The 25,226-nt window shown below is 38.3% G+C and overlaps 1 protein-coding gene across 7 annotated transcripts in view; it reads left to right on the forward strand.

The window, feature by feature from the left end:
- The window catches only part of LOC135461773 (protein TANC2-like), a 92,549-nt gene extending 67,468 nt beyond the window's left edge, over window positions 1-25,081 (forward strand). For 4 of the 7 annotated variants that reach the window (XM_064739002.1, XM_064739003.1, XM_064738997.1 and 1 more), the window contains 16 exons: window positions 1,578-1,685; window positions 7,581-7,628; window positions 9,362-9,483; window positions 9,748-9,889; window positions 10,500-11,682; window positions 14,089-14,320; window positions 17,796-18,032; window positions 18,568-18,744; window positions 19,115-19,199; window positions 19,600-19,857; window positions 20,169-20,344; window positions 20,662-20,794; window positions 21,264-21,355; window positions 21,652-21,798; window positions 22,095-22,195; window positions 22,575-25,081. In XM_064739002.1, coding sequence (XP_064595072.1) covers window positions 1,578-1,685; window positions 7,581-7,628; window positions 9,362-9,483; window positions 9,748-9,889; window positions 10,500-11,682; window positions 14,089-14,320; window positions 17,796-18,032; window positions 18,568-18,744; window positions 19,115-19,199; window positions 19,600-19,857; window positions 20,169-20,344; window positions 20,662-20,794; window positions 21,264-21,355; window positions 21,652-21,798; window positions 22,095-22,195; window positions 22,575-22,800 — 3,467 coding nt within the window. In that variant the 3' untranslated portion in view covers window positions 22,801-25,081. The remainder of the gene's footprint in view (window positions 1-1,577; window positions 1,686-7,580; window positions 7,629-9,361; window positions 9,484-9,747; window positions 9,890-10,499; window positions 11,683-14,088; window positions 14,321-17,795; window positions 18,033-18,567; window positions 18,745-19,114; window positions 19,200-19,599; window positions 19,858-20,168; window positions 20,345-20,661; window positions 20,795-21,263; window positions 21,356-21,651; window positions 21,799-22,094; window positions 22,196-22,574) is intronic. The other 3 variants (XM_064738999.1, XM_064739000.1, XM_064739001.1) reach the window with 3 other exon arrangements.
- Window positions 25,082-25,226: the final 145 nt, after the last annotated feature.

Below are 25,226 nucleotides of genomic sequence, written 5' to 3' on the forward strand. Positions count from 1 at the left end.
TTTAATTTTCTAAACTTAAGAAAAAAGAAATCAGGCTCTCCAGTGGTTTGGGTGACATGAGAAAATCTTCATCGTTGTAGAGAAAATGCCTGTTTCTGTCTCCAGACCTTGTAGTATGCCCGAGGGCTGGTTGTGCCAGGCAATAATTAAACTCATTAGAGGAATTCTGCTGCATGTACAGTGTGTATTTATAAACTTTTAAAGCACGGTCACGTTATACAGTAGCATACATGGGACATGAAGCTGCATACCATTTGTGTGTAGGATAAAGTTACTGGTAAAAGTTTTATGTAAAGTTAATCTTTGTGTATATGTATATGCAGCACTCAGGAGACCAAAGGTTCTCTGTATGTAGCACTACTGACTAGCTCACAATTAGCACACTTCCCATGTTCCCAATTCCATTCATATAAATCTGCTGAAGGTGAAGAGGTAGATTTCACCAAACATGGTGTTAACCTACATTACTTCATCGTCTGCTCCTACAGGGATGGATATTGAGAACATTTGTGTAAGGCCTCTCTGGTAAATGGGATGTAATGTGCACATTACTTCATCCCCTGCTCCTACAGGGATGGATATTGAGAACATTTGTGTAAGGCCTCTCTGGTAAATGGGATGTAATGTGCACATTACTTCATCCCCTGCTCCTACAGGGATGGATATTGAGAACATTTGTGTAAGGCCTCTCTGGTAAATGGGATGTAATGTGCACATTACTTCATCCTCTGCTCCTACAGGGGTGGATATTGAGAACATTTGTGTAAGGCCTCTCTGGTAACGTGATGTAATGTGCACATTACTTCATCCCCTGCTCCTACAGGGATGGATATTGAGAACATTTGTGTAAGGCCTCTCTGGTAAATGGGATGTAATGTGCACATTACTTCATCCTCTGCTCCTACAGGGGTGGATATTGAGAACATTTGTGTAAGGCCTCTCTGGTAACGTGATGTAATGTGCACATTACTTCATCCCCTGCCCCTACAGGGATGGATATTGAGAACATTTGTGTAAGGCCTCTCCGGTAAAGTGATGTAATGTGCACATTACTTCATCCCCTGCTCCTACAGGGATGGATATTGAGAACATTTGTGTAAGGCCTCTCTGGTAAATGGGATGCAATGTGCACATTACTTCATCCTCTACTCCTACAGGGATGGATATTGAGAACATTTGTGTAAGGCCTCTCTGGTAAAGTGATGTAATGTGCACATTACTTCATCCCCTGCTCCTACAGGGATGGATATTGAGAACATTTGTATAAATCCTCTCTGGTAAATGGGATGTAATGTTCTGTATCACACCTGAAGTTTAGCATGTTAAAGTACACTTTCAGAAGCACATAAAGGCTTTAAAATGGTACCTTTGAGACTCACAAGTTTTTTCTGATAAGAAATTAATCAAAACTTCAAAAAATCCCTGAGTGGCCATATAAGGTCGATGAATCAAGCGGAATCTGTTATTTGAAAACTGCTTAACTTTAGCTGAAATACTATTTGCATTTTACATGTTAGGATGTTTTGAAAAATGTTCTTTTGCACAAGATACCCTACAGTTTTTTGTCTGTATTCCAGCCACAGCACCTGGCCCCATTGAAGAACTCAATCTGTTCGGTGGAAAGCGCCATTCTGCTCTGCGAAGGTCAGCCAGAGGTCATATGGGACATTACTCAGAAGGTAAAGGTACATATCGTGGTGGCAAGTTTGTTTGCACATCGTCCAGTACTCACACACAGACCTTTTTTTCCTGCCTTTAGTCATGAATTAAATTACATTTTCCTTTTAAAAATAAATACAAACCATGTTGGCACATCTTCTTGTACATCTGTACATGCTCATAATTTTACAATATGCTTTTGAACAAGATCGGCATGTTTCTCTTACTGACTGGAGATATCCTGGTAACACATCAATGTATTTATTTATTATGATTATTGGCTTAGTCCATAGTTACCTTACCTAATTACTACCTTGCACATACTACACTATCATTGAATGTTCCAAATCATTGCGTGCATCTGAATCATCCTCATGTGTAAACCATTACCAGAGGTTTTATGCTTTTTCACTAGATGTGTGTATTGTTTAGCTTTGTATATTAGCACACAGGACCAGATCAGATTTACATGCATGTTGATGGAAATATGTAAAGCTCCTACAGCAGTATTTTACTGGTATGTTGTAATATGATCTGTACATGGTGTGCTAGTCCTGTCTAGTCAGTGTAGATTCTGCTGTAGGCGTTCTTGTTCTGTTCACGAGTGGAAGTTTGTACCTTCACTGAACCTTAACCCTATCTCTAGACCCATGCCATATGTCACAGATAGAGTTTCTCTCACCCAGATACAATCTAGTGCTTAGATAGTTGTTGGTATTGTGTCTAACAGGTTTCCAGTCAGCTGACATGATGGATGGTTTTACACACTCTGATAATCAGGCTGTCTGTTTGGGAATGCTGTGCTGCATGCCAATGTCTTTTGGTTAGTGCCTGTCTGGCTTACTGATTGGCTTTATACTGACCAACTTACCATTGGCAGATTCCACTTCAGTAACAAATGTGGAAAAGACAAAGCAGTACTTCAAAGTGAACAATTTACTGAAATGAACAATTGTTTTAAATTTGGGGTTGTCATTATGGTATGTTTTATTCAGAATTGACTATTATGATAACTCATGGTAAAAAATTGAGAAAATGTTCCATGTACATGTTGATTTGACTTCATTTAATTCAAGGTATATGTTTATATTTTGAGGCATTCAGTGTTGATCTTAACAATGGATCAATATTTAGTTGGGTTGAGAGTGTTACAATAGTGGTACTTGACAAGTGGGTTTGTTTGGGTTGAACTATTACGTGATTATTTGAATATTCATAAGTACATATGTTCTGCCATTAAAACTAATTGATCAAACTCCCTAGAGAACAGAATTTTGCTGGCCTTTAGCTGAATCATTCATTACATGTTTTAAACAGTGCTTGGAAAAAAAGTACAAGTAATGTAACCTGCCAGTTGAGGCATAGGACATTTACATGTATATCATTCAGATCTTACTCCATATATGTCCATAGCCAGTAGACATAGGACATTTACATGTATATCATTCAGATCTTACTCCATATATGTCCATAGCCAGTAGACATAGGACAGTTACATGTATATCATTCAGATCTTACTCCATATATGTCCATAGCCAGTAGACATAGGACAGTTACATGTATATCATTCAGATCTTACTCCATATATGTCCATAGCCAGTAGACATAGGACATTTACATGTATATCATTCAGATCTTACTCCATATATGTCCATAGCCAGTAGACATAGGACAGTTACATGTATATCATTCAGATCTTACTCCATATATGTCCATAGCCAGTAGACATAGGACAGTTACATGTATATCATTCAGATCTTACTCCATACATGTCCATAGCCAGTAGACATAGGACAGTTACATGTATATCATTCAGATCTTACTCCATACATGTCCATAGCCAGTAGACATAGGACAGTTACAAGTATATCATTCAGATCTTACTCCATACATGTCCATAGCCAGTAGGCATAGGACAGTTACATGTATATCATTCAGATCTTACTCCATATATGTCCATAGCCAGTAGACATAGGACAGTTACAAGTATATCATTCAGATCTTACTCCATATATGTCCATAGCCAGTAGACATAGGACAGTTACAAGTATATCATTCAGATCTTACTCCATATATGTCCATAGCCAGTAAACATAGGACAGTTACATGTATATCATTCAGATCTTACTCCATATATGTCCATAGCCAGTAGACATAGGACAGTTACATGTATATCATTCAGATCTTACTCCATATATGTCCATAGCCAGTAGACATAGGACAGTTACATGTATATCATTCAGATCTTACTCCATATATGTCCATAGCCAGTAGACATAGGACAGTTACATGTATATCATTCAGATCTTACTCCATATATGTCCATAGCCAGTAGACATAGGACAGTTACATGTATATCATTCAGATCTTACTCCATATATGTCCATAGCCAGTAGACAAAGGACAGTTACATGTATATCATTCAGATCTTACTCCATATATGTCCATAGTCAGTAGACAAAGGACAGTTACATGTATATCATTCAGATCTTACTCCATATATGTCCATAGTCAGTAGACATAGGACAGTTACAAGTATATCATTCAGATCTTACTCCATATATGTCCATAGTCAGTAGACAAAGGACAGTTACATGTATATCATTCAGATCTTACTCCATATATGTCCATAGTCAGTAGACATAGGACAGTTACAAGTATATCATTCAGATCTTACTCCATATATGTCCATAGCCAGTAGACCTAGGACAGTTACATGTATATCATTCAGATCTTACTGCATACATGTCCATAGCCAGTAGACATAGGATAGTTACATGTATATCATTCAGATCTTACTCCATATATGTCCATAGCCAGTAGACATAGGACAGTTACATGTATATCATTCAGATCTTACTCCATATATGTCCATAGTCAGTAGACATAGGACAGTTACATGTATATCATTCAGATCTTACTCCATATATGTCCATAGCCAGTAGACACAGAACAGTTACATATATCATTCAGATCTTACTCCATATATGTCCATAGCCAGTAGACATAGGACAGTTACATGTATATCATTCAGATCTTACTCCATATATGTCCATAGTCAGTAGGCATAGGACATTTACATGTATATCATTCAGATCTTACTCCATATATGTCCATAGCCAGTAGACACAGGACAATTACATGTATATCATTCAGATCTTACTCCATATATGTCCATAGCCAGTAGACAAAGGACAGTTACATGTATATCATTCAGATCTTACTCCATATATGTCCATAGTCAGTAGGCATAGGACATTTACATGTATATCATTCAGATCTTACTCCATATATGTCCATAGCCAGTAGACATAGGACAGTTACAAGTATATCATTCAGATCTTACTCCATATATGTCCATAGCCAGTAGACATAGGACAGTTACATGTATATCATTCAGATCTTACTCCATACATGTCCATAGCCAGTAGACATAGGATAGTTACATGTATATCATTCAGATCTTACTCCATATATGTCCATAGCCAGTAGACATAGGACAGTTACATGTATATCATTCAGATCTTACTCCATATATGTCCATAGTCAGTAGGCATAGGACATTTACATGTATATCATTCAGATCTTACTCCATATATGTCCATAGCCAGTAGACACAGAACAGTTACATATATCATTCAGATCTTACTCCATATATGTCCATAGCCAGTAGACAAAGGACAGTTACATGTATATCATTCAGATCTTACTCCATATATGTCCATAGTCAGTAGGCATAGGACATTTACATGTATATCATTCAGATCTTACTCCATATATGTCCATAGCCAGTAGACACAGAACAGTTACATATATCATTCAGATCTTACTCCATATATGTCCATAGCCAGTAGACATAGGACAGTTACATGTATATCATTCAGATCTTACTCCATATATGTCCATAGTCAGTAGACAGATCTTACTCCATATATGTCCATAGTCAGTAGACATAGGACAGTTACATGTATATCATTCAGATCTTACTCCATATATGTCCATAGCCAGTAGACATAGGACAGTTACATGTATATCATTCAGATCTTACTCCATATATGTCCATAGCCAGTAGACATAGGACAGTTACATGTATATCATTCAGATCTTACTCCATATATGTCCATAACCAGTAGACAAAGGACAGTTACATGTATATCATTCAGATCTTACTCCATATATGTCCATAGCCAGTAGACATAGGACAGTTACATGTATATCATTCAGATCTTACTCCATATATGTCCGTAGCCAGTAGACATAGGACAGTTACATGTATATCATTCAGATCTTACTCCATATATGTCCATAGCCAGTAGACATAGGACAGTTACATGTATATCATTCAGATCTTACTCCATATATGTCCATAGCCAGTAGACATAGGACAGTTACATGTATATCATTCAGATCTTACTCCATATATGTCCATAGCCAGTAGACATAGGACAGTTACATGTATATCATTCAGATCTTACTCCATATATGTCCGTAGCCAGTAGACAAAGGACAGTTACATGTATACCATTCAGATCTTACTCCATATATGTCCATAGCCAGTAGACATAGGACAGTTACATGTATACCATTCAGATCTTACTCCATATATGTCCATAGCCAGTAGGCATAGGACATTTACATGTATATCATTCAGATCTTACTCCATATATGTCCATAGCCAGTAGACATAGGACAGTTACATGTATATCATTCAGATCTTACTCCATATATGTCCATAGTCAGTAGGCATAGGACATTTACATGTATATCATTCAGATCTTACTCCATATATGTCCATAGCCAGTAGACATAGGACAGTTACATGTATATCATTCAGATCTTACTCCATATATGTCCATAGTCAGTAGACATAGGACAGTTACAAGTATATCATTCAGATCTTACTCCATATATGTCCATAGTCAGTAGGCATAGGACATTTACATGTATATCATTCAGATCTTACTCCATATATGTCCATAGCCAGTAGGCATAGGACATTTACATGTATATCATTCAGATCTTACTCCATATATGTCCATAGCCAGTAGACATAGGACAGTTACATGTATATCATTCAGATCTTACTCCATATATGTCCATAGTCAGTAGGCATAGGACATTTACATGTATATCATTCAGATCTTACTCCATATATGTCCATAGCCAGTAGGCATTGGGCAGTTACATGTATATCATTCAGATCTTACTCCATATATGTCCATAGCCAGTAGACATAGGACAGTTACATGTATATCATTCAGATCTTACTCCATACATGTCCATAGCCAGTAGGCATTGGGCAGTAGGTTTATATTTTTGTTTTGTTCGGCCTGCATGTACAGGATACAGGTTTTCTTGCTTTAGGCCAAAGCTTGGTTAATTCCTGTCCAGCATTAACACACATTACATTTACAAACCATTGCTCATAGTTTTCCAAAATTAACATAGCAAGCACACTGTATTTCATGTTAAGCCAACTCTGGAAAATAGTGCAATAGTTTATGATTTGTGAAGTGCATAATTCTTGTCTCTAATTAAGGTTAACCAGTAAAAAGGGTAGAAAGATTAAGTTTTCCCACAATTAGTGGTGGCAGCTTTACTGATGCGGAATATCAGGTCACAGTTATCATGCCTCATTTAGTTTACTTGGAGCTTGATGAAGTGGGTTTTTTTTTTAAATATATTCCCAAAAAGGCAAACTAGTTATGTAGTAGTGTGTACTAATTTTTTATTTACCTTGTTACAGTTTGTGATTTAAGACTAGGTAGAGTCCAAACATCTTGCGAAAGGTCACAAGATTTAATTAGCTGAAGAGCATAGTTACACCTTGTGTAGCCATTGTATCGACTAACAAAACCTCAGCAATTGGTACATCAGAACTCTGAAAGAATTAAGATTTTACCCTGTGAGTGTTTTTTAAGTTTCAGCTCGAATGAGGTTTCTTAAGTCGGCCTCCTCAACACTACCAGGTATATATTAGTCATGTTAGCTTGATTCAACATCAACACTGACCTTGTTTCCTTGTGCATCATGACCTGCAGCCAGTGTTTGGTCCAGTCTCAGTATAGTGTCTTTTGGTTTGAAAATTCGGTTTCATGGTTCTCTTCTTTGTCCTACTTTCATGTATTATATAAACAAATTGAATTATGATCATGACTTTGTACTTGGTATGATAAAATGCCACATTGTGTATGTACATGTAGTGGTTGAATTCTTTCTTTGTTGTTGTTGTTACCAGTTATCTTATTGGTAATATTAATTCCCTACGATGTGCCATCTCCTTCTTTGGCCAGATGTTTGGTCATGAATATTCCAGTGGCCTTGCATGACACTGTCTTATTGTGATTAATCAGTATTGTCACACAGAAATGACTTGTGTCTTGAATGCCGTCTATCTTTCAGTTTTAATTATTATGTAGGTGTATGTTACCTTTAGTAAACAGTGTACAATGTATGCGTGTTTAGTTCTAGCAATACATAATTGAAATCTTGTCTTTGCGATGGAAGTGATTTCCAGAAAGATTTGAAGATGGTTGTGTTTGAAACAAATTGTAGATATGTTTTGTTAATGGTGGCAATTATGTGGTTTCTTTTGGTATTAGTTTTACTGTCTTTCGTCATCAGTGTTTATTTTGATATAGATCAGTCTAAGGCTAAGGAAATGTGATAGGCCTGTATTGCTCCGCCTTTTATGTATTAGCTAATCTGTAAGGAAATTAGGCAGAACGAGGGGGAAGTCACAGTGTCATATTGCACATCCATAGACATGTATGTTCCCAGTTCTGTTTCTTCCATAAACTTGTATTCTCCTGATATCGGAGGGTCAGGTAAGTTCCAAGTTTGACAAGGCTTTTACATATACAGTAGGAATGCCTTTTTATTCCTGTGGTTATATGTCAATTGCTCTCCTACAACTCAACTCTTCATCATTTTTGCAATGCTGTTTAATAATCAGTCAAACCTGTTCTCTCAGCCTCACAATAACCTGACCTAGCCTGTACTTCTGCACTGTCACTAGAACTGGGTCAAGTTTCAGAGTGAATGAAGGAATGCCAAAACATTATTAATTCACTTGTGTAAAGGCAAATCTAGTTGAAATATGATAGTACATATTATCTAGTCTTCTTAATTCATACCATTAACTGGGGAAATGGACCCATCAATATTGTTGTCACTACAAATGATATCTGAATGCATCACATAGAAATGAATTTCAAATAGAAATCAATTCACTTGTATGGTTTTCAGTCTAGCATAGATTTATCAAGCAGGCCCTGCCCTTTGAGACTTTATCAAATAAGCTACTGGTATCGATACATCAAAAAAGAAGGGAGAATATCTTAATCGTATACAGGTACACTATATGAAGCATAGTTAGCAGTTCAAAAAGGCTTTACAATAAAGTATGGAAAGCTGAACCCAGAATTTAATATCTCCTACCATACCCATATGTGAATGGATGTTTTCATCTGCTGTGATGGGTTTTATTAACTTCGTGTGGGAAAATGAGATAACAAACATATTTTGAAATTTTCCTACAGTAATCTTAGGGATGTGAAAGCAGATAGCAGATTCACCAAGAAATCCCTTGTATTAAAGAGAGTGTAAAGAGTGAAAAAAAAAGTTTCATTTAATGGATGTTGTCCACATTCAAGTTCCACTCTGGAATTTGTATAACACGTTTTTCATTTTATGTTACCAGTGAAGTTTCCGGTGATCAGACCTCCTCAGCTTCAAATCCAGCCCATGACTTTTGAGGTACCACACACTGAAGACAGACCCCTTTTTATTGGTCGAGAGTGGGTTTTCAAGGAGATTGAAATGGTATGTATTGAAAAGGTAAAAATGCTTCTTTTGTTATAAGGAAGAATACCTGTTTCTAGAAGAATTGCTCTTCATCATGCAGTGTGTGTATAAACAATCCATTATGAATAAGTCTAAAAGATGCAAGCTGGAATTGTTTTTCAGTATTTTAGACTGGGTAATTTTCTGTTCTTAATTACAGATGCTTCAAAAAGTGGTAAGTGTAGTATTTCTAGCATTAGAAATGTTTGTATCATTTTTTGTTTGTCTTTTGCTGTTGTGTAGGGGTTGAGCAGTGAGGGTGGGGCATCCCCACGGGGTGTAGTTCTGGCTGGAGGAGTAGGCTTCGGGAAGACGGCTATTATTGAACAGCTCATTCAGATGAGCTGCTTTGCCACAGGAAAAAGTGGGCTGCTTCAGAATGGAGGTAAGATCAGTTTACTTCTGCTTATAGTCATGAGGGTGCAGCCCTCAGTCATACCCTACAGCTTTCAGTAAGTTGAACAGAACAATTTGATTGTCTTCCAAACCATCTAGGTGATAGTTACTTGGACACGTTAATTGTGTAGTGGCAAGAGTTAGCCCCTTGAGCATTTAGGCCAACTGGTAAATATATAAATATAAAACTGTTAAAATTAAAACCTGCGTCACAACTTTAGTCACATCTTATTAGGAATCCAGGAGGGGTGGGGGTCGAAGGCATAACTTTTGCTGCCATGTTTCAGTTGTCATGAGAAAGGTGTTAAGACTAGTACAAGCACATCTTATCACAAATTTTAATGAAAGTGGTAGCAAATTGCAGCATTTTAAAAGAAAATTAAATGTATATTGTTTTATGTAGTCTATACCAAATACTGAACCTCTCTGGTCGCACCCAGGAAGTTCTGCTAGCAACCTTCAGATGGTTGGGGTTTCCCCTGGGGTCTGCCAGGTTTCTCTTATCCCCTTTCATATAAGTGAAATATTCTTGAGTATGGCATTTTTCATTTTGCATCACTTTTCATTTGCATCTTTGTATATATTTATTTTCTGTGCAGATTTACATTTGACTGACTATGGTGGTAGGATGAACGGCAGCCACTCCAGCCCCTGTGGAACACTGAGCAGCCAGTCAAGTGGGGGCTCTGGTGGGAACAGATCGGGCTACCTCAGCGCCTCCACCATGAGTTTGCAAAATCTCACCTATGACTCGTTAAAAAACCTGGGCTCGCAGGTGGTGGGTTATCACATATGCCAGGCAGACAATAATTTGACGTGCATGGTGCCTGAGTTTGTGCAGAGTTTGGCAGCGTACCTGGCTCAGTCACCTCAGCTGGCTGCATACAAGGAGCTGCTGTTACATGAACCCCAGATACAGAATGTGTTAAAGTTACAAGAGTGCTTACAGAATCCTTCCAACTCCTTCATCAAAGGAGTCCTTGAACCTCTAATCAGCCTGAAAAAAGCAGGCAAGATCTATTCAGAAAGCTGCATCATTTTAATTGACTCGTTAAATGAGGCAGAGTTTCACAAACCGGATTACGGTGATACAATCGCTTCTTTCCTGGCTTGGCACATCAGCAAGTTCCCAGCCTGGCTAAAGGTCGTTGTCACAGTGAGGACTGTTCTACAGGACATAGTCAAACCCCTTCCTTTCTATCGGATCAGTTTAGATAAAGTTGTGTCAAGTGACTACATCATGAGAGATCTACAGGAATATGTGCTTCATAGAATCAACACGAGTGCTACCATCAAGAGCAACATTGCTCTGAATGGCAAACTGGAAAGCAGTACTCAGATGAAATTCTGCTCTCACCTTCAGGCCTTGAGTAAAGGCTGCTTCCTCTACTGCAAACTTGCCTTAGATCTGATAGAGAAAGGACACCTTGTGCTTAAGAGTACAAACTACAAAATAGTGCCAGTCAATGTGTCTGAAGTCTTTCTCTTACACTTCAATCTTAAGTTCCCAAGTGTACGATCCTTTGAGAAAGTTTGTCCGATCCTGACAGTTTGCCTTGCGTCCTTGTACCCGCTTAAGGAGGAGGAAATCTATGAGGCAGTGAATTCTGGGAAGACACAGCGTTATGTAACATGGGACGATTTCAAAGAGAGAATGGGAATATTATCTGGATTTTTATTACGTAGAAAAGACAACACATTCATGTTTTTTCACCCAGCGTTCAGGGAATGGCTTGTGCGGCGAGAAGAATCAGAAAATCCAAAGTTCCTCTGTGATCTGAGGTAAGTTGGATGTCCATGAACATATCCATCATTCATGGTGTTGGGCTGTCAAGTGTTTGGGCTGAAAAAGACAGGGTGGTTAAATTAGGGACAAGCAGTTAATGGCTTTTACCCATATTCCCTGATTCAGACCCTCCTGTTTTCTTTGCAGCATGTGCTCTGAGAAGGGAGGGTTTTTAATGTCAAGTTGAATATGTGGCAGGCAATTACAGGCTGGCTTCAGAAGGAAAGAAGTTATCAGGATGTTCACAAGCAAACCAATCAATACGCACAAGAATTGGGAGGGAAATAAATGGCTGAGAAGAATTGCATCCACATTGGGTTTTAAAAAGGAAACTGTTTTTATTCACCTTTTGGAAATTGAAGCTTTTTTCAATTTCCAACTGGGGCATAGTTCCCCGAGAAAAAGACATTAGAGGGAGAAGAGTTTGAATGGGTTTTAATGGGATGAGGTGTTGAGGATAGGCCTGGTCAGTTTTGTCAGGTCCATCCCGGAACAGATACAAATGCAATCAGCCTGGGGTAAAATTTGGCAGATTTCATCTCCAGGCTGTTCTGCCCAGTGCTATTGATTTCTCCTTATCTCTTATCGTCCCGCCGCTAGCTTTCTCACCACACACATGTAGTTACTACAGGAAAAATAATCAATTTGTCAAAGCTATAAATCATGTATGGGCACAGAATGTGTTTATACAACCATTGGAGGAATTGGCTGAACTTGTATAATTGGGTGTGGATAGTTTGGATCATTCTTTCCAGATAGAGAATTCAGATAGTGCTCATGACCAAACCTAATCATGTGATTTAGAATCTGGTCTTTGCGTAAGTGTGGTGTCTGTTGATAGATAATCAGAATTATTGAAAAGCCACTGAGCAAAATGGAATTTACCAGAATCTATAGAATGTTTCGTGTGTCATTTTTGGCTCCCTTACTTTGATCAATCACCCTTCTTGGCCAACTTTTCCTGTCCATGTAGTCATATGTCACCCATTGCTTCCATTTCCATGGTAACTCCTTACAAGAGTCGTCTGCTTTACTTCCAAACACCACAAATAATCCAGATAAGACGAGATAGATGTGATCCTCAGGTTTTGTGTAGTTAATGGATTATTTGCTCATTCTGACCCCTCTGAGTCTTGCATTAGATCAAACTGTTGGCTCGGTGTGGCATAGACAGAGAAAAACGGTATCCTCAAACACTGGATGTCAAGGGTACCAATCATTGTCACTACATGTACCTCTACGGGATCTACTTATCTTGATATAGGTTCAGCAGATTAGAGAATTAGCATAAATTGTTTCCTTAAAAAATATTTTATTCTGTTTTAGTAGACCTATCCAGGAACTGCTCAGAAAAAAGTATTTAAATTCTTATATTTTTGGAATAATCCATTGAGTTAAGCTTGAAATTCCCTATCGATGTACGTTTATGGAAAGGTACTGGTTACAAGTGGAATTCCTCAGTTGTTTGTTGAATGAAGTTTGTTACGTATAATTCGTTTTGATGCTGTTTTACTGGTACTTCCATGACTACGAGTAAGTGTAAAACCTGGTCAGTAATACCTGGGCATGTATGCATGTAACCAGCATAAAACTTGTATTGTTGTTGATACATAGCTATCCACTGTAATAAATACCATTGCTATCATTCGAGACACTTTAATATGTGTGATGAAGGTGTGCCTGCTTTATGAAATAACCCCTAAGGTCACAAATATGCAGTTAGATTTAAATAATGTTGTTACAATAGAATTAATTACACATTGCGGACAGATTAATTTGTGAAATAGCTTTACTTTAATGAGGTTATTAATGGACATTAAGTTTTAATGATATGCATGTACAAAGCAGATTGGTCTCATTATACACTGAACTGCGGCCCTTTTATTATGTAAGTACTGTAACGAGTTGCCTGTGTTGTTGTCCCTGCACATGCAGGCATAATAACTGTACATTTGCTTGCACTAGGGAGTGCATAATGAAATGGCTTCATTTTCAATAATCTGTACTGTTTTGTGCTTCTGAAGTCACACCAGTAGTTTGGTTCTGGTGATGGTAAATGCACCAGTCTGTTGAAGTGCTGTATCCATGACAACTGCTCCGTAATGTCACTATTATACACAGTATTGTTAGTGCTTGTTAAGGATACATACATATTTGTGTCACTGTGTATGAAAATGAGATCTCAGATAAAGCAATAAAATTTTAATGAATACATGTAGATGTTTATTAAAAAAAACCACTAGTCAAATGAAATACAAATACAAGAAATAAAGTTTTATAAACTACGTTTTTTTCACGTTATGAAATTAACTGCATTTCTCTTGGACATTGGCTGGTGTATTGTGCACATATACATCATGAACTGTTCCATGTTAAATGTTTGTGGGGTTTGTCTGTTTCAGAAGTGGTCATGCGCTAATGGCATTCCGTCTGACGCGGGCCTGTGCCCCTCTCAACCCAGAGAAAACAATAGAGTTGGGCCATCACATCCTGAAGGCACACATCTACAAGAGTGTCAGTAAACAGCTGGGCTACTCCTCTCGGGACATGCAAGCCTACTGGATGTGTCTGTCTGCTCTTAACCTCAGCCAGTCGCTGGCCACGCACCGCAATCTCTACTCTCCAAACGTTAAGGTAAGATAGTCACTGGTCACACTCCACAGTCTCTACTCTCAATACGTTAAGGGGATATTGTTACTGGTCACTCACTGCAATCTCTACTCTCCATACGTTAAGGTAAGATTGTCAAGTGCCATGCACTGCAATCTATACTCCCTATACATTAAGGTGATATAGTCACTGGTCACTTACTGCAATCTCTACTCTCCAAACATTAAGGTAAGATAGTCACTGGCCATGCACCACAATCTCTACTCTCCAAATGTTAAGGTAAGATTGACAAGTGCCATGCACTGCAATCTCTACTCTGTATACATTAAGGTGATATCGTCACTGGTCACTCACTGCAATCTCTACTCTCCAAATGTTAAGGTAAGATTGACAAGTGCCATGCACTGCAATCTCTACTCTGTATACATTAAGGTGATATTGTCACTGGTCACTCACTGCAATCTCTACTCTCCATATGTTAAGGTGATATTTTCACTGGTCACTCACTGCAATCTCTACTCTCCATACGTTAGGGTGATATTGTCACTGGTCATTCACTGTCGTTAAGGTAAGATTGTCAAGTGCCATGCACTGCAATCTCTACTTTCTATACATTAAGGTGATATTGTCACTGGTCACTCACTGCAATCTCTACTCTCCATATGTTAAGGTAAGATTGACATGCACTGCAGTATCCACTCTGCATACGCTAAGGTGATATTGTCACTGGTCACTTATTGCAGTCTCTACTCTCTATACATGAGATCTCAGATAAGGTGATATATTAAGGTGATATAGTCACTGGTCACTCACTGCAATCTCTACTCTCCATACATTAAGGTAAGATTGTCAGGTGCCAAGCACTGCAATCTCTACTCTCCAAATGTTAAGGTAAGATAGTCACTGGTCACTCACTGCAGTCTCCATATGTTGAGGTAAGATAGTCTCTGGTCATGTTTCGCAGTCTCTACTCTTCAAATGTTAGGTAATATAGTCACTGGTCACTCACTGCAATCTTTATTCTTCAACTGGTCCTGGTAGCAAGCTTCGGGAATGGTAGATCTAGGGTCAATCCTGGGCCTGGTCACAGCTTCCTCGCTTGGTGTTCAGCATTAAGAGGAAAGTGCAGCGACTGGTTGATCCATGTCAGTATAATGGCTTGAGCAGGGAGGCTTGTTTTCCTTTGGTAAGCCTTGGCAGTGAAGCAGCACTAGATAAAAGAACGATGGAAATCCGTCCTGCAACAAGGAAGCACATTACACGTACATCCACCCTAAGGACTTCTTCGTCGTCATATGACCGAAAAATTGTTAAGTACGACGTTAAACTCGAAGCACTCACTCAATCACTCACTCGTTACTACATATGTTGAGGTAAGATAGTCTCTGGTCATGATTCGCAATCTCTACTCTTCAAATGTTAAGGTACATGTAAGATAGTCACCAGGTCACTGGCCATGCACCGCAATCTCTACCCTTCACACATCCTGGTGAGATAGTAAAGGGACACATGTTTTGTTTACTCCATGGCACGTTGCATTATTTGTCTGTGATGCTCATGTATCTGTTTAACAATGCATAGTGAAAACATTTGACATTCAGAATGAAAGCCTAGCACAGATAGGTGTTGATGGTGCCTTACCTATACTTTCTCAGGCCATACCTAATATCTCACCTAATGCACTGGGGTCACTTTCACAAAACTGCGTAAATCAGTTTTTCGTAACTTTTCTCGTAAAAGACATCACCTTATGGCACTGTAATCTAGATAAAGTCTTTTACGAAAAAAGTTAGGAAAAATGTGACTTAAGTTTAAGTTTTGTGAAAGTTACCCCTGGTTAGTTCCTTTTTTGTACATGTACATTTAGCTTTTACATATTTCTTTAATTGCTGTTTTATGTCATACTTAAGATGGCACTAAAGTTTATGGATGGCAGACCACATCTCACCTGGTAAAAATCTTGACTTACAGCCATAGCTGAATAAACAGGTGCTGGATTGGAAATCACAACTTATTGGCCAGTGGCAAATGTTCTTGGCCATGTAATGATAGATAAAATTAAGATCTGCAGTTTGCAGTTGGAAGGGTTTTACTGCTTGTAGTTGGTGTTAAGGTGATGTTGACAACAAGGATATGCTGTGTAATTTTCACCTTTGTTAGAGTGATTGTTTTAGAGATTTGCACGTGGCAAACCTGATTAAGCCTTATTATTGGTAATGTTATGAGTACTGCTGTAGCCAGTGAGGTGAAGGTAGTCTGGGTAATGTTGTATCATGGTACTGTGTCTACCCTGTGATACTCTGCCTGCTGGGCTGTTTGTTTTGATTCAGTGGTATCTCCTGAAACTGATCTCCTCAATGCCATAACGAACCAGTCATAAGATACCTTGATCTGCTTGCCTTACAAACACACAGCTGTTTACTGACAACATCAAATAGAAGTTTTTCAGTTGAGATGGATAAACTGATCTTTGTTCAGATTGATTTGATCCTGTCAGAGTTAATGGAACTAGCAGGTTGTGGTATTTATGTTGTAATGGTGAGTGGCTCCACAGGATAGGGTTTAATGGGTGGGTTAATTTCTATCCCATTTCTGCAATGTACAGGCAACATAGTTAGATATCGAGGGGAAAAGCTATTACTCATAATGATGATAGCAAAATAAAACAAAAACTCTTCTTACAGAAATCTTTCATGGCATAATTTGATAAATATCTTGTCAGTCTTGTCAGTGTGTGGTACATTTGACTCATGAAAGGAAGTGTACATAATGGATTATTCCTTTTGATGTGGGGCAAATGGGGAAATTTATGCAAATAGAGCTCTTCTAATTATCAGTGCTTAGATTGATGTTGACATATACATACATAACCCAAGTAAAGGCTGTACAGCAGAGCTATTAGGCATGTTAACAGATTAGCTTAGGTAACCAGATGTGGCCAAGGCAAACTTTGCAATATTTTGTGACAGTTTCTCATAAATTGTGACAAATTGACAATGTGAAACTCATTAAAGGACGGTCCTGTGTGGATTGATATCTTGATTCCCTGATTTGCTTTGACCTGATGAAGGATGGCGTTGTAATACATTTATCATCCACTGGCTTGCTCTTTTGATGTTTATCCTGGGAATAATACTAGACTTCAGTGAGGACACTGATTTATTGTGTTGAGTGGATCAAACTATGTGACAACTGGCAACAGTTTCTTTTAGGATAACCACTGATACAGAATGTGGTAAGATATGAACAAATGATGACATTGTGTTGAACAAAATAAATGTTTGATATGATGAAGTTGGACTAGAAAATTCTGTCCTGCCATCCCCAGTAGGTACATTGTATATGTGCTATAATATATACATGTATGTATAGAAGTGCTGAAGAGCTATAGTATTCTCTGATCATAACAGGTGTATTCACACACACTGTGTGTGTCATGAAGGCATTTAAAGTTCCAAATGAAATGTAATCAAGGTGTGCTCATAATCCTGCCCCACAGGTAAGCCGCTTGATACTGCTGTCAGGTGGTAACCCTAACACGCGGACTGATGTTCTCAATCATGCCCCACTCCTGTGTGTGGCAGCGCGAGAAGGCTTTGCAGACATGGTGGCGCTCTTACTGGAGTTTGGGAGTCGTGTGGACAACTCCTCAGAGGATGGCATGTCCGCACTGTGTCATGCGGCAGTTAATGGACACTCCGAGATTATACGCCTTCTCTGTCTGAAACAAGCAAAGGTATTGTTAGTTACCACCTGGCCCAGCTGTTCAAAACCATTTTAAGACTTAATACCAGATTTAACTTAACGTCAAGTATTCAATTTTGTACATTGCCCCAAAATAATTCTGAAACAGAATATAATTATATAAATTTACTGGCTGTTATACTTTTTGACTGCTTTGACTAGTCAACTGCGTTTAGCTGATAAATTTGGTTAAAATCTTAAACATATATTGTGACTTAATTTCTAGTATTAGCTAATGCGCTTTCAAACAACTAGGCCTACGACTTTATATGTATATCACTGATGATGTGTTATTCACGTCATAAATATTGTCAGCCAGATGTTAAGTGTAGTATCGGTAACAGAGTGAATAAATGCTCTTAAAATTAAAATTAAAGTAGTTTAATAGTACATGTGTTTGGAATCTGTAATCTGTTTCCTGTTTACATTTCCACAAAATTGATTTCCAACATCATCACAGACCAATTAAATATACTGTGCAAATTGTGATAGTACATGAGTTCTGATATTACTGTGCTTATCCACAGTTGTGTCACCGTGACAACACAGGTCAGTGTGCCCTGGTCCACGCGGCTCAGCATGGTCACCTGGATGTCCTGGCCTTCCTGCTGCAGTGTGATTGGGAGACACATGAGGACCAGCTCGGGAGGACGGAAGCCATGCAACAAGCTCTGGTCGCAGCGGCAGCCATGGGACATAAAAACGTAAGCCTATGATGTATCCTCTGTACTCAACGAAGTACTTGTATCCACAAAACCATATTCTTGTCTTTTCAGTTCAGAAAACATGTGGTTTCTTGTAGTGACTAGATAGAAAGTATATTCATGTGTTATCTTTCAGTGTACGTGAAATGGGCATTTACATGGATAATTGAAGTGAAAAAAAAGATAATGAAGATTTTGACTTTGGTGAAGTGACAGAACAGACAGTGGTCATTCTCTTTTGGTAGAGGAAAGAGCACTGTTGATGTTTCCTTTGCCAGCATTGTTAACACACTGTACCTATAGCTTAGTGACAAATATTACATGCAAAAACCAAACACATCTGACTTGGAATTGATTTGATTTGTTTCAGATCTGTGAATACATGCTACAATCTAACAAAGGTGGAGGAGAAGACTATGGGATTAACAGCATCGACACACTCCAGGGAGAAACAGGTAGCTCATTCATGCCTGTGTATGCAAAGTTAGTTCCTGATGTAATTATCAGATGGATTGCTTGAAATTCTGTTGGATTTGAAAGAAAATCAGACAAAATTTTCGCCTTGTTATACAGTAAAAAGAATTTTAAAAAAATTGTTTGCTTTGAAACACTTTAATTTAGTTGATGCCATAAATTTGGCTAGGTTCTATTCTCTGTTATAGAAAAAGACATGGTTTATTGTAATAAATATGCATAATTAACTGAAAAGCACTCTGTTATTCAATAGGTCAGACATTGATACAATCATGACATACAATAGTACATCAGTCAACACAATATGGCTTCAACATTCATTCATCATTCATTCATACTATGTCAGTTTTGAGTGATTCAGTGCACCTTGTTTTTGTCCAGTGCTGACAGCAGCCTGCCTGAACAGTAGGAAGGACATAGTGCGGTTCTTTATCTCCCAGGGTGTGGATACCCAGCTGGCTAACAGTAACACCTTCTCCCCACTCATGTGTGCCGTCAAGGCGGGCAAGTGGGAGATCGCAGACCTGTTACTGATGACCGGGGCATCCATAGAGCAGACAGACAAGCATGGGCGCACACCTCTGATGATCGCTGCAAGTGAAGGCCACATTGGAGTGCTAGAAATGCTTCTTTCTAAAGGTAGCCATTCTCTTATATTCACTACTCAGAGAAATTTGTTATAAATGTAGTACCAGTACAGTTTAAGGCTATATTTGATCTGCAGGCCACTCTTATTTGTACAATTCTGAAATGTCTGCAATGTTGAATTGACCATTGCTCCGTAAAACATAAAACACCAAAGCAATTGTTGGGGTGAATAGTTGGCTACACAGCAAATACTCTAGGCTGGAAAGGTTCCTCATGTACACAAGGACATGTTATTGGCGTAAGGGGGGATAACTCAGTGCTTTCCAATTTTCATGCTGACCACATGTTTTTCTCAATTACAGGGGCCTCTCTGACTGTGACAGACAAGGAGGGTTTGACTGCCCTGTGCTGGGGCTGCCTGAAGGGTCACCTACATGTTGTTCAGTCTCTGCTGGAGCGAGGCTCAGATCTTCATCACACAGACAAGTCAGGACGCCAGCCGCTAGATTTGGCTGCGTTCTTTGGAGATCCACAGGTGGTAAGTTGTAAATGGACTCTGGATATGATGTGTTGGGCAATAGGTTAATACAAAATAGCACCCCTGTCTTATTTCCTGGGAAGTATTAAATAGTGCATATTAAATATTGATTTTGTAAGCAGTCTCATCCAGCAGAGACCACGTTGAAGATGGATCTAGGTGCTTTACTGTACTTTTAGTCTTATCATTGAAAATGCACAAAATGATGATTGTTTAATTAATTAATGATTGTTTAACTACTAGTTATAAGATCATTATTATAGCATGTCTGATAGAAATCATCTACACATAATGGATGTATGTTTTGTGTAAATCAGGTGCAGTACTTGCTGGAGAAGGGAGCTAACCTTGAACATGTGGATTACAATGGGATGAGGCCTCTGGATAGAGCCATTGGCAGCAGGAATACTGCTGTCATCATCTGTTTCCTCAAGAAAGGGGCCAAACTAGGTAAATATTCAAATTAAAATCTGTATTACAGGTCATATTTTTGTGTGGCGTTGCTTGTCCTCGTAAAATTTTGGCCTTTCTAATATATCAGCAGACATTAGCCACTCCCGCTAGCAGAAGCCTATTACAAACTATTACAAGTCTTATCGCTTTGAACTTTCCACAGCTATAACTTTTTTTATGATATCTTAGTTTTTCATCTCAACATTGTATTAGAAGAGCTGCTTCACTTATTTAAAAAGTTTGACATAGGATGATGCTGTGTATTTGCATCATCAACACCAAACCTGATGACATTGTCTGTTATTTAGTCTGTCATGATATGAGTTCAGGTTTTGAAATTCTTGCTTTCAGTACAAAATATAAAAATGGTCCCTGGAGAGTATATTTCCACTCTAAGAAAACTTAGGTTTTTGTCAGTTCATGATGTTGAGTTCTACTTGAAATTAACCATCATTTCTCTTTATAGGTCCTGCCACATGGGCTATGGCAGAAGGCAAACAAGATGTCATGTTGTTACTGTTAAACAAGCTGATGGAGGATGGCAATATACTCTACAAGGTTGGTCACTAGTATTGATCAACGTCATTTACAACGTCAGTGTGGCTTGTCTTCTCAAAACAAAAATGTGTGATGTGAAAAGCCGAACTTCACTTCCCAAAATACTGTAGAAAGAGTGTGATTGAACAAACAGCAGATGGACATTGGAGCTGCTTGATCAGTACAGATAGCATCAGTTTGATCCGAGATTAGTGAGATTAACATCAGTTTGATCCGAGATTAGTGAACCCCACCTGGAAAAGTTAGATTTGTGTAGAATTTGTTTTCTGTATGCTGTTTCATGTTTTATATTACAGAAAAATCGCATCAAAGAAGCCAGCCAGAGATACCAATACGCCCTCAAGAAATTCCCGAAGGACATTCTGGGGGAAGAAATGAAAACTTTCCGTGATCTCAAGCTTAGCCTGTGTTTAAATTTGTCACGCTGTCGCAGAAAACTGGCGGTTAGTGTATACCTGTTTTATTTGAAGGTGTTTTGAACATAATGTATAAAACTGCTCACAACTGTTTTTGTCACATTTTTGAGAATGCTTGGTGATTAAAAACATCATTGTAAGGAATTGACAATAACACACATGTATGTAAATTATTTCAACCCTGTAGAATTCCTCCTGTTAAACATTGATTGATATGTGTGAATGTAAGGAGCATGTGCTAAGCACCAATGAAGTGTTTGTGCGCTTTCATATTTATTCTTGTGTCTCTTACTGAAACTTAAATGTTTAATCTGTGTTGACAGGATTACACTGGTGCTATAGAGCTGGCAACACGAGCCTTAGAAATGAAACCTAAGTCATTTGAGGGATATTACGCCAGGGCAAGAGCCAAAAGAGATGATGGGTAGGTGTAGAATGCAGTAGTGTACTTGTTTTCCTTGAAAATTCCATATTCATATATTCCCCCCCCCCCCCACACACATACACATATATATGTATACACCATGTATTTTGGTCTTTGAATTCTTAGCTTTATATCACAAGTATGGCTTTACTGTAAGTAGTTTTAAATTAAACAGATTGTGACACTGAAAAGTCAAATGCATTTGGTTATGTACCTGTATAATGTACATCATTAAAAGAAGCTGGCATAAATTTGTAGAACAAATGTACCTTCATGGAATAAAAAACACTGTTGTGAATAATGAGGAGAATAATTCCTGATATGGTCATATAACTGTTACACAAGCCCCTAATGTGTTAGTGTTGTTGTTTATCTACAGTCAATACGCCTCAGCACTACAGGATCTTGTGGAGGCGCTCAAACTGGCCCCTAACAATCGCGAACTCCGACGCCTCCTAATGCGGGTCAAGGACGAGTGCAAGGAACAGGCCCGACTGCAAAGCGGATCAACAGCGCAAACTCTGAGTGACATGGAGCGCATCCTTGAGGATGAAGATGGATTAGACGTACGCCAAGAGCGACGTCGTGAGGAAACTGCCTTATGACATAATACTGTAGACTTCTATTTAAATGTCTGAGAGCGTTTGGAACAACACATCCCAAAACCACTCCCATTGGCTACAACCTCCCTCAAGCTACAGTATTCACTCTACTAACTGTGTAGTGATAGTACAATGAAGTATCAGTCTGCTACAATCTGTCCTCCTGCAGCCATGGAGTACACATTGACATTGGTCATACAACTTGGTGCAAAGTAATCTCTGGTACATGTCCATGTGTGTACCTGTTGCTAACTCCAATAATAATTGAAAATGTGATCAATATTCTACAGTGCAAATACAAGTTCACAAGTAATATGAAGACCCAGTTGTTTTATATATGTACCAGAATTACGGTGTATAAATACTTGAGATATGGAACATAGGGATCTGTATATGGAACATTCTAAGCAGTACTGCACATGCCAAGCACAGCATTGATACAGTGTGGAACTTACTGATTTGCATTCTTGTAATTACTTGACCCAATCAATACTGTATAATACACTATACTTGTACAGGTAAGAAGCCATTGTGTAATTGGAATATTCTTGAGTACAGGTAAAACACCAATGAAACACTTGTACATAAATACAGTTAAGAAGCTGTAGTCATGGGAGACTAGCAGGGGAGACAGCAGACTGCTAACTTATTACAATTGCTGGACATGAACATGTGCCATATCTAGTTGTGTTGCCATATACAAGCCTGCTTTATGCCATCTCAATTCTGCTGTAACATGAAGACATCTTTGTACAGTCAGACCTGTTATCGTACCAGACTGTGATAGCTACCTTCCTAATTATGCAAATCATATACACTGATGAGTACTGGATATTGTGATGTCTGACGGCTTGATACCTTGGATTATTCATGTAATTATAAATATGCAAGTACATGTATATAGTCACCCCAGCATGTTGCTAGCAGTACCATCTCCAATCATTAATGTGTGTTTGTTGTGGTGCCATTATATACCTGTAGTATACTGATACATGGGTTTTGAAAATTTCGGGTAAATCGTAGAAATTGCTGCAAAAACATTCTCATGAACCATGCCTTCTTTCAGTCAAAAACTTCTACATGCTATCTCTTCATGGATTGTTTTATATTTTCATGACTGATTTTATCCAGAGCTTGCTTCATATATTATTCAGCTACAACTGTTTTAATTCTTTTAAATGTGTTGGTAATTCGCTTTCTCTGTTAAACTGTGGAAGACAGTTGCAGTTGGAAAATAGTTTTTATTTCAAAATTTTAAGGATTTGATAATGATTTTTATCACCTGGATGTTTACTCTGAATATTTTATATTATGTATGTACATGCATACACCACCTCAACACACCACCCCACCTGATGCGCAGGGCAGTTAAACAAAAGCCCCACTAGGATCTTTACATTCATTTCGGACAGATAGTAAGGGCACCAGTGAGAGATTGCCTTGTAATTAGCTGCTATAGTAGGTTATGATTGACAGTAATGTTAGATCAGGTGCACTGTTAATTGTAAGCAGATCTGTTTGTCAGTTTCTTCACAGTAATGTAATACTGACCTTCCTATACCTGTAATTAGCATTTTTACTTCGTCTAGTCACTGAAACAGAGATAGTCACTGCCATTTTTTTGCCCAACATTGTTTTATGCCGGGCTTACCATTCTGTTGCCAGCAAATAATTTAACTATATATGTATTTATATTCACTTTTAACAGTCACTTGGATCTTTTTAGTACACACCTGTATTTGGTTGTTAATTTCACCTGCTTGTTGTCCTCCTGAATTCTGTCCGTCTAGCAAGGGTAGTGAAGCCTCAGATCCTGTGATTAGTGCTCAATAGAAGTCTACACTAATTAATCTGTATATGTTATTAGTACATAGTGTATATATGTAAGTTAAGTCTTTCCCCACGCTTGTTGGTGTATAGGTTCCCCCCCACCTTGCCTCCACAGGTGAGATCTGTCTTTGATCTCCGTAACCTGTTTATTACCTGTATGCACTTCGCTTGTTATGCATGCATTGTTTTTTTTAAGGTTGATGTTCTTTCACTAAACTGTAATATTTTCTGTTCTCTTTTATGTTATGAATAATGGATAGCAGCGAAGCTTGTTCCCATCTATTATATTATGACATTAGTCATGTGGAGTGAATACTTCAGCAATATCCAGTGGTCATGTGTTGATATTTAAGGAAAAGACTTGTTCCAAACAAGATTCAGTCATCACTGAAAGTGTTAACTATTTTTGACAGATTTTTTCTGTGTCTTTAGTGGATTCTGAGGTCTGCTGTTAGGTTACATATATATATATATATATATATATGGATTTCTGTGTCAGTATTTGTACTGTGCTCCTGGAGCTGGTGAAATCTCTTCATCTTTACACAGGCTTGAATGTACTCCACATGTCAAGGTGTATAGTTATATTATTAGAAGTT

The sequence above is a fragment of the Liolophura sinensis genome, chromosome 1, assembly GCF_032854445.1.
Source record: "Liolophura sinensis isolate JHLJ2023 chromosome 1, CUHK_Ljap_v2, whole genome shotgun sequence".
NCBI lineage: Eukaryota > Metazoa > Mollusca > Polyplacophora > Chitonida > Chitonidae > Liolophura > Liolophura sinensis.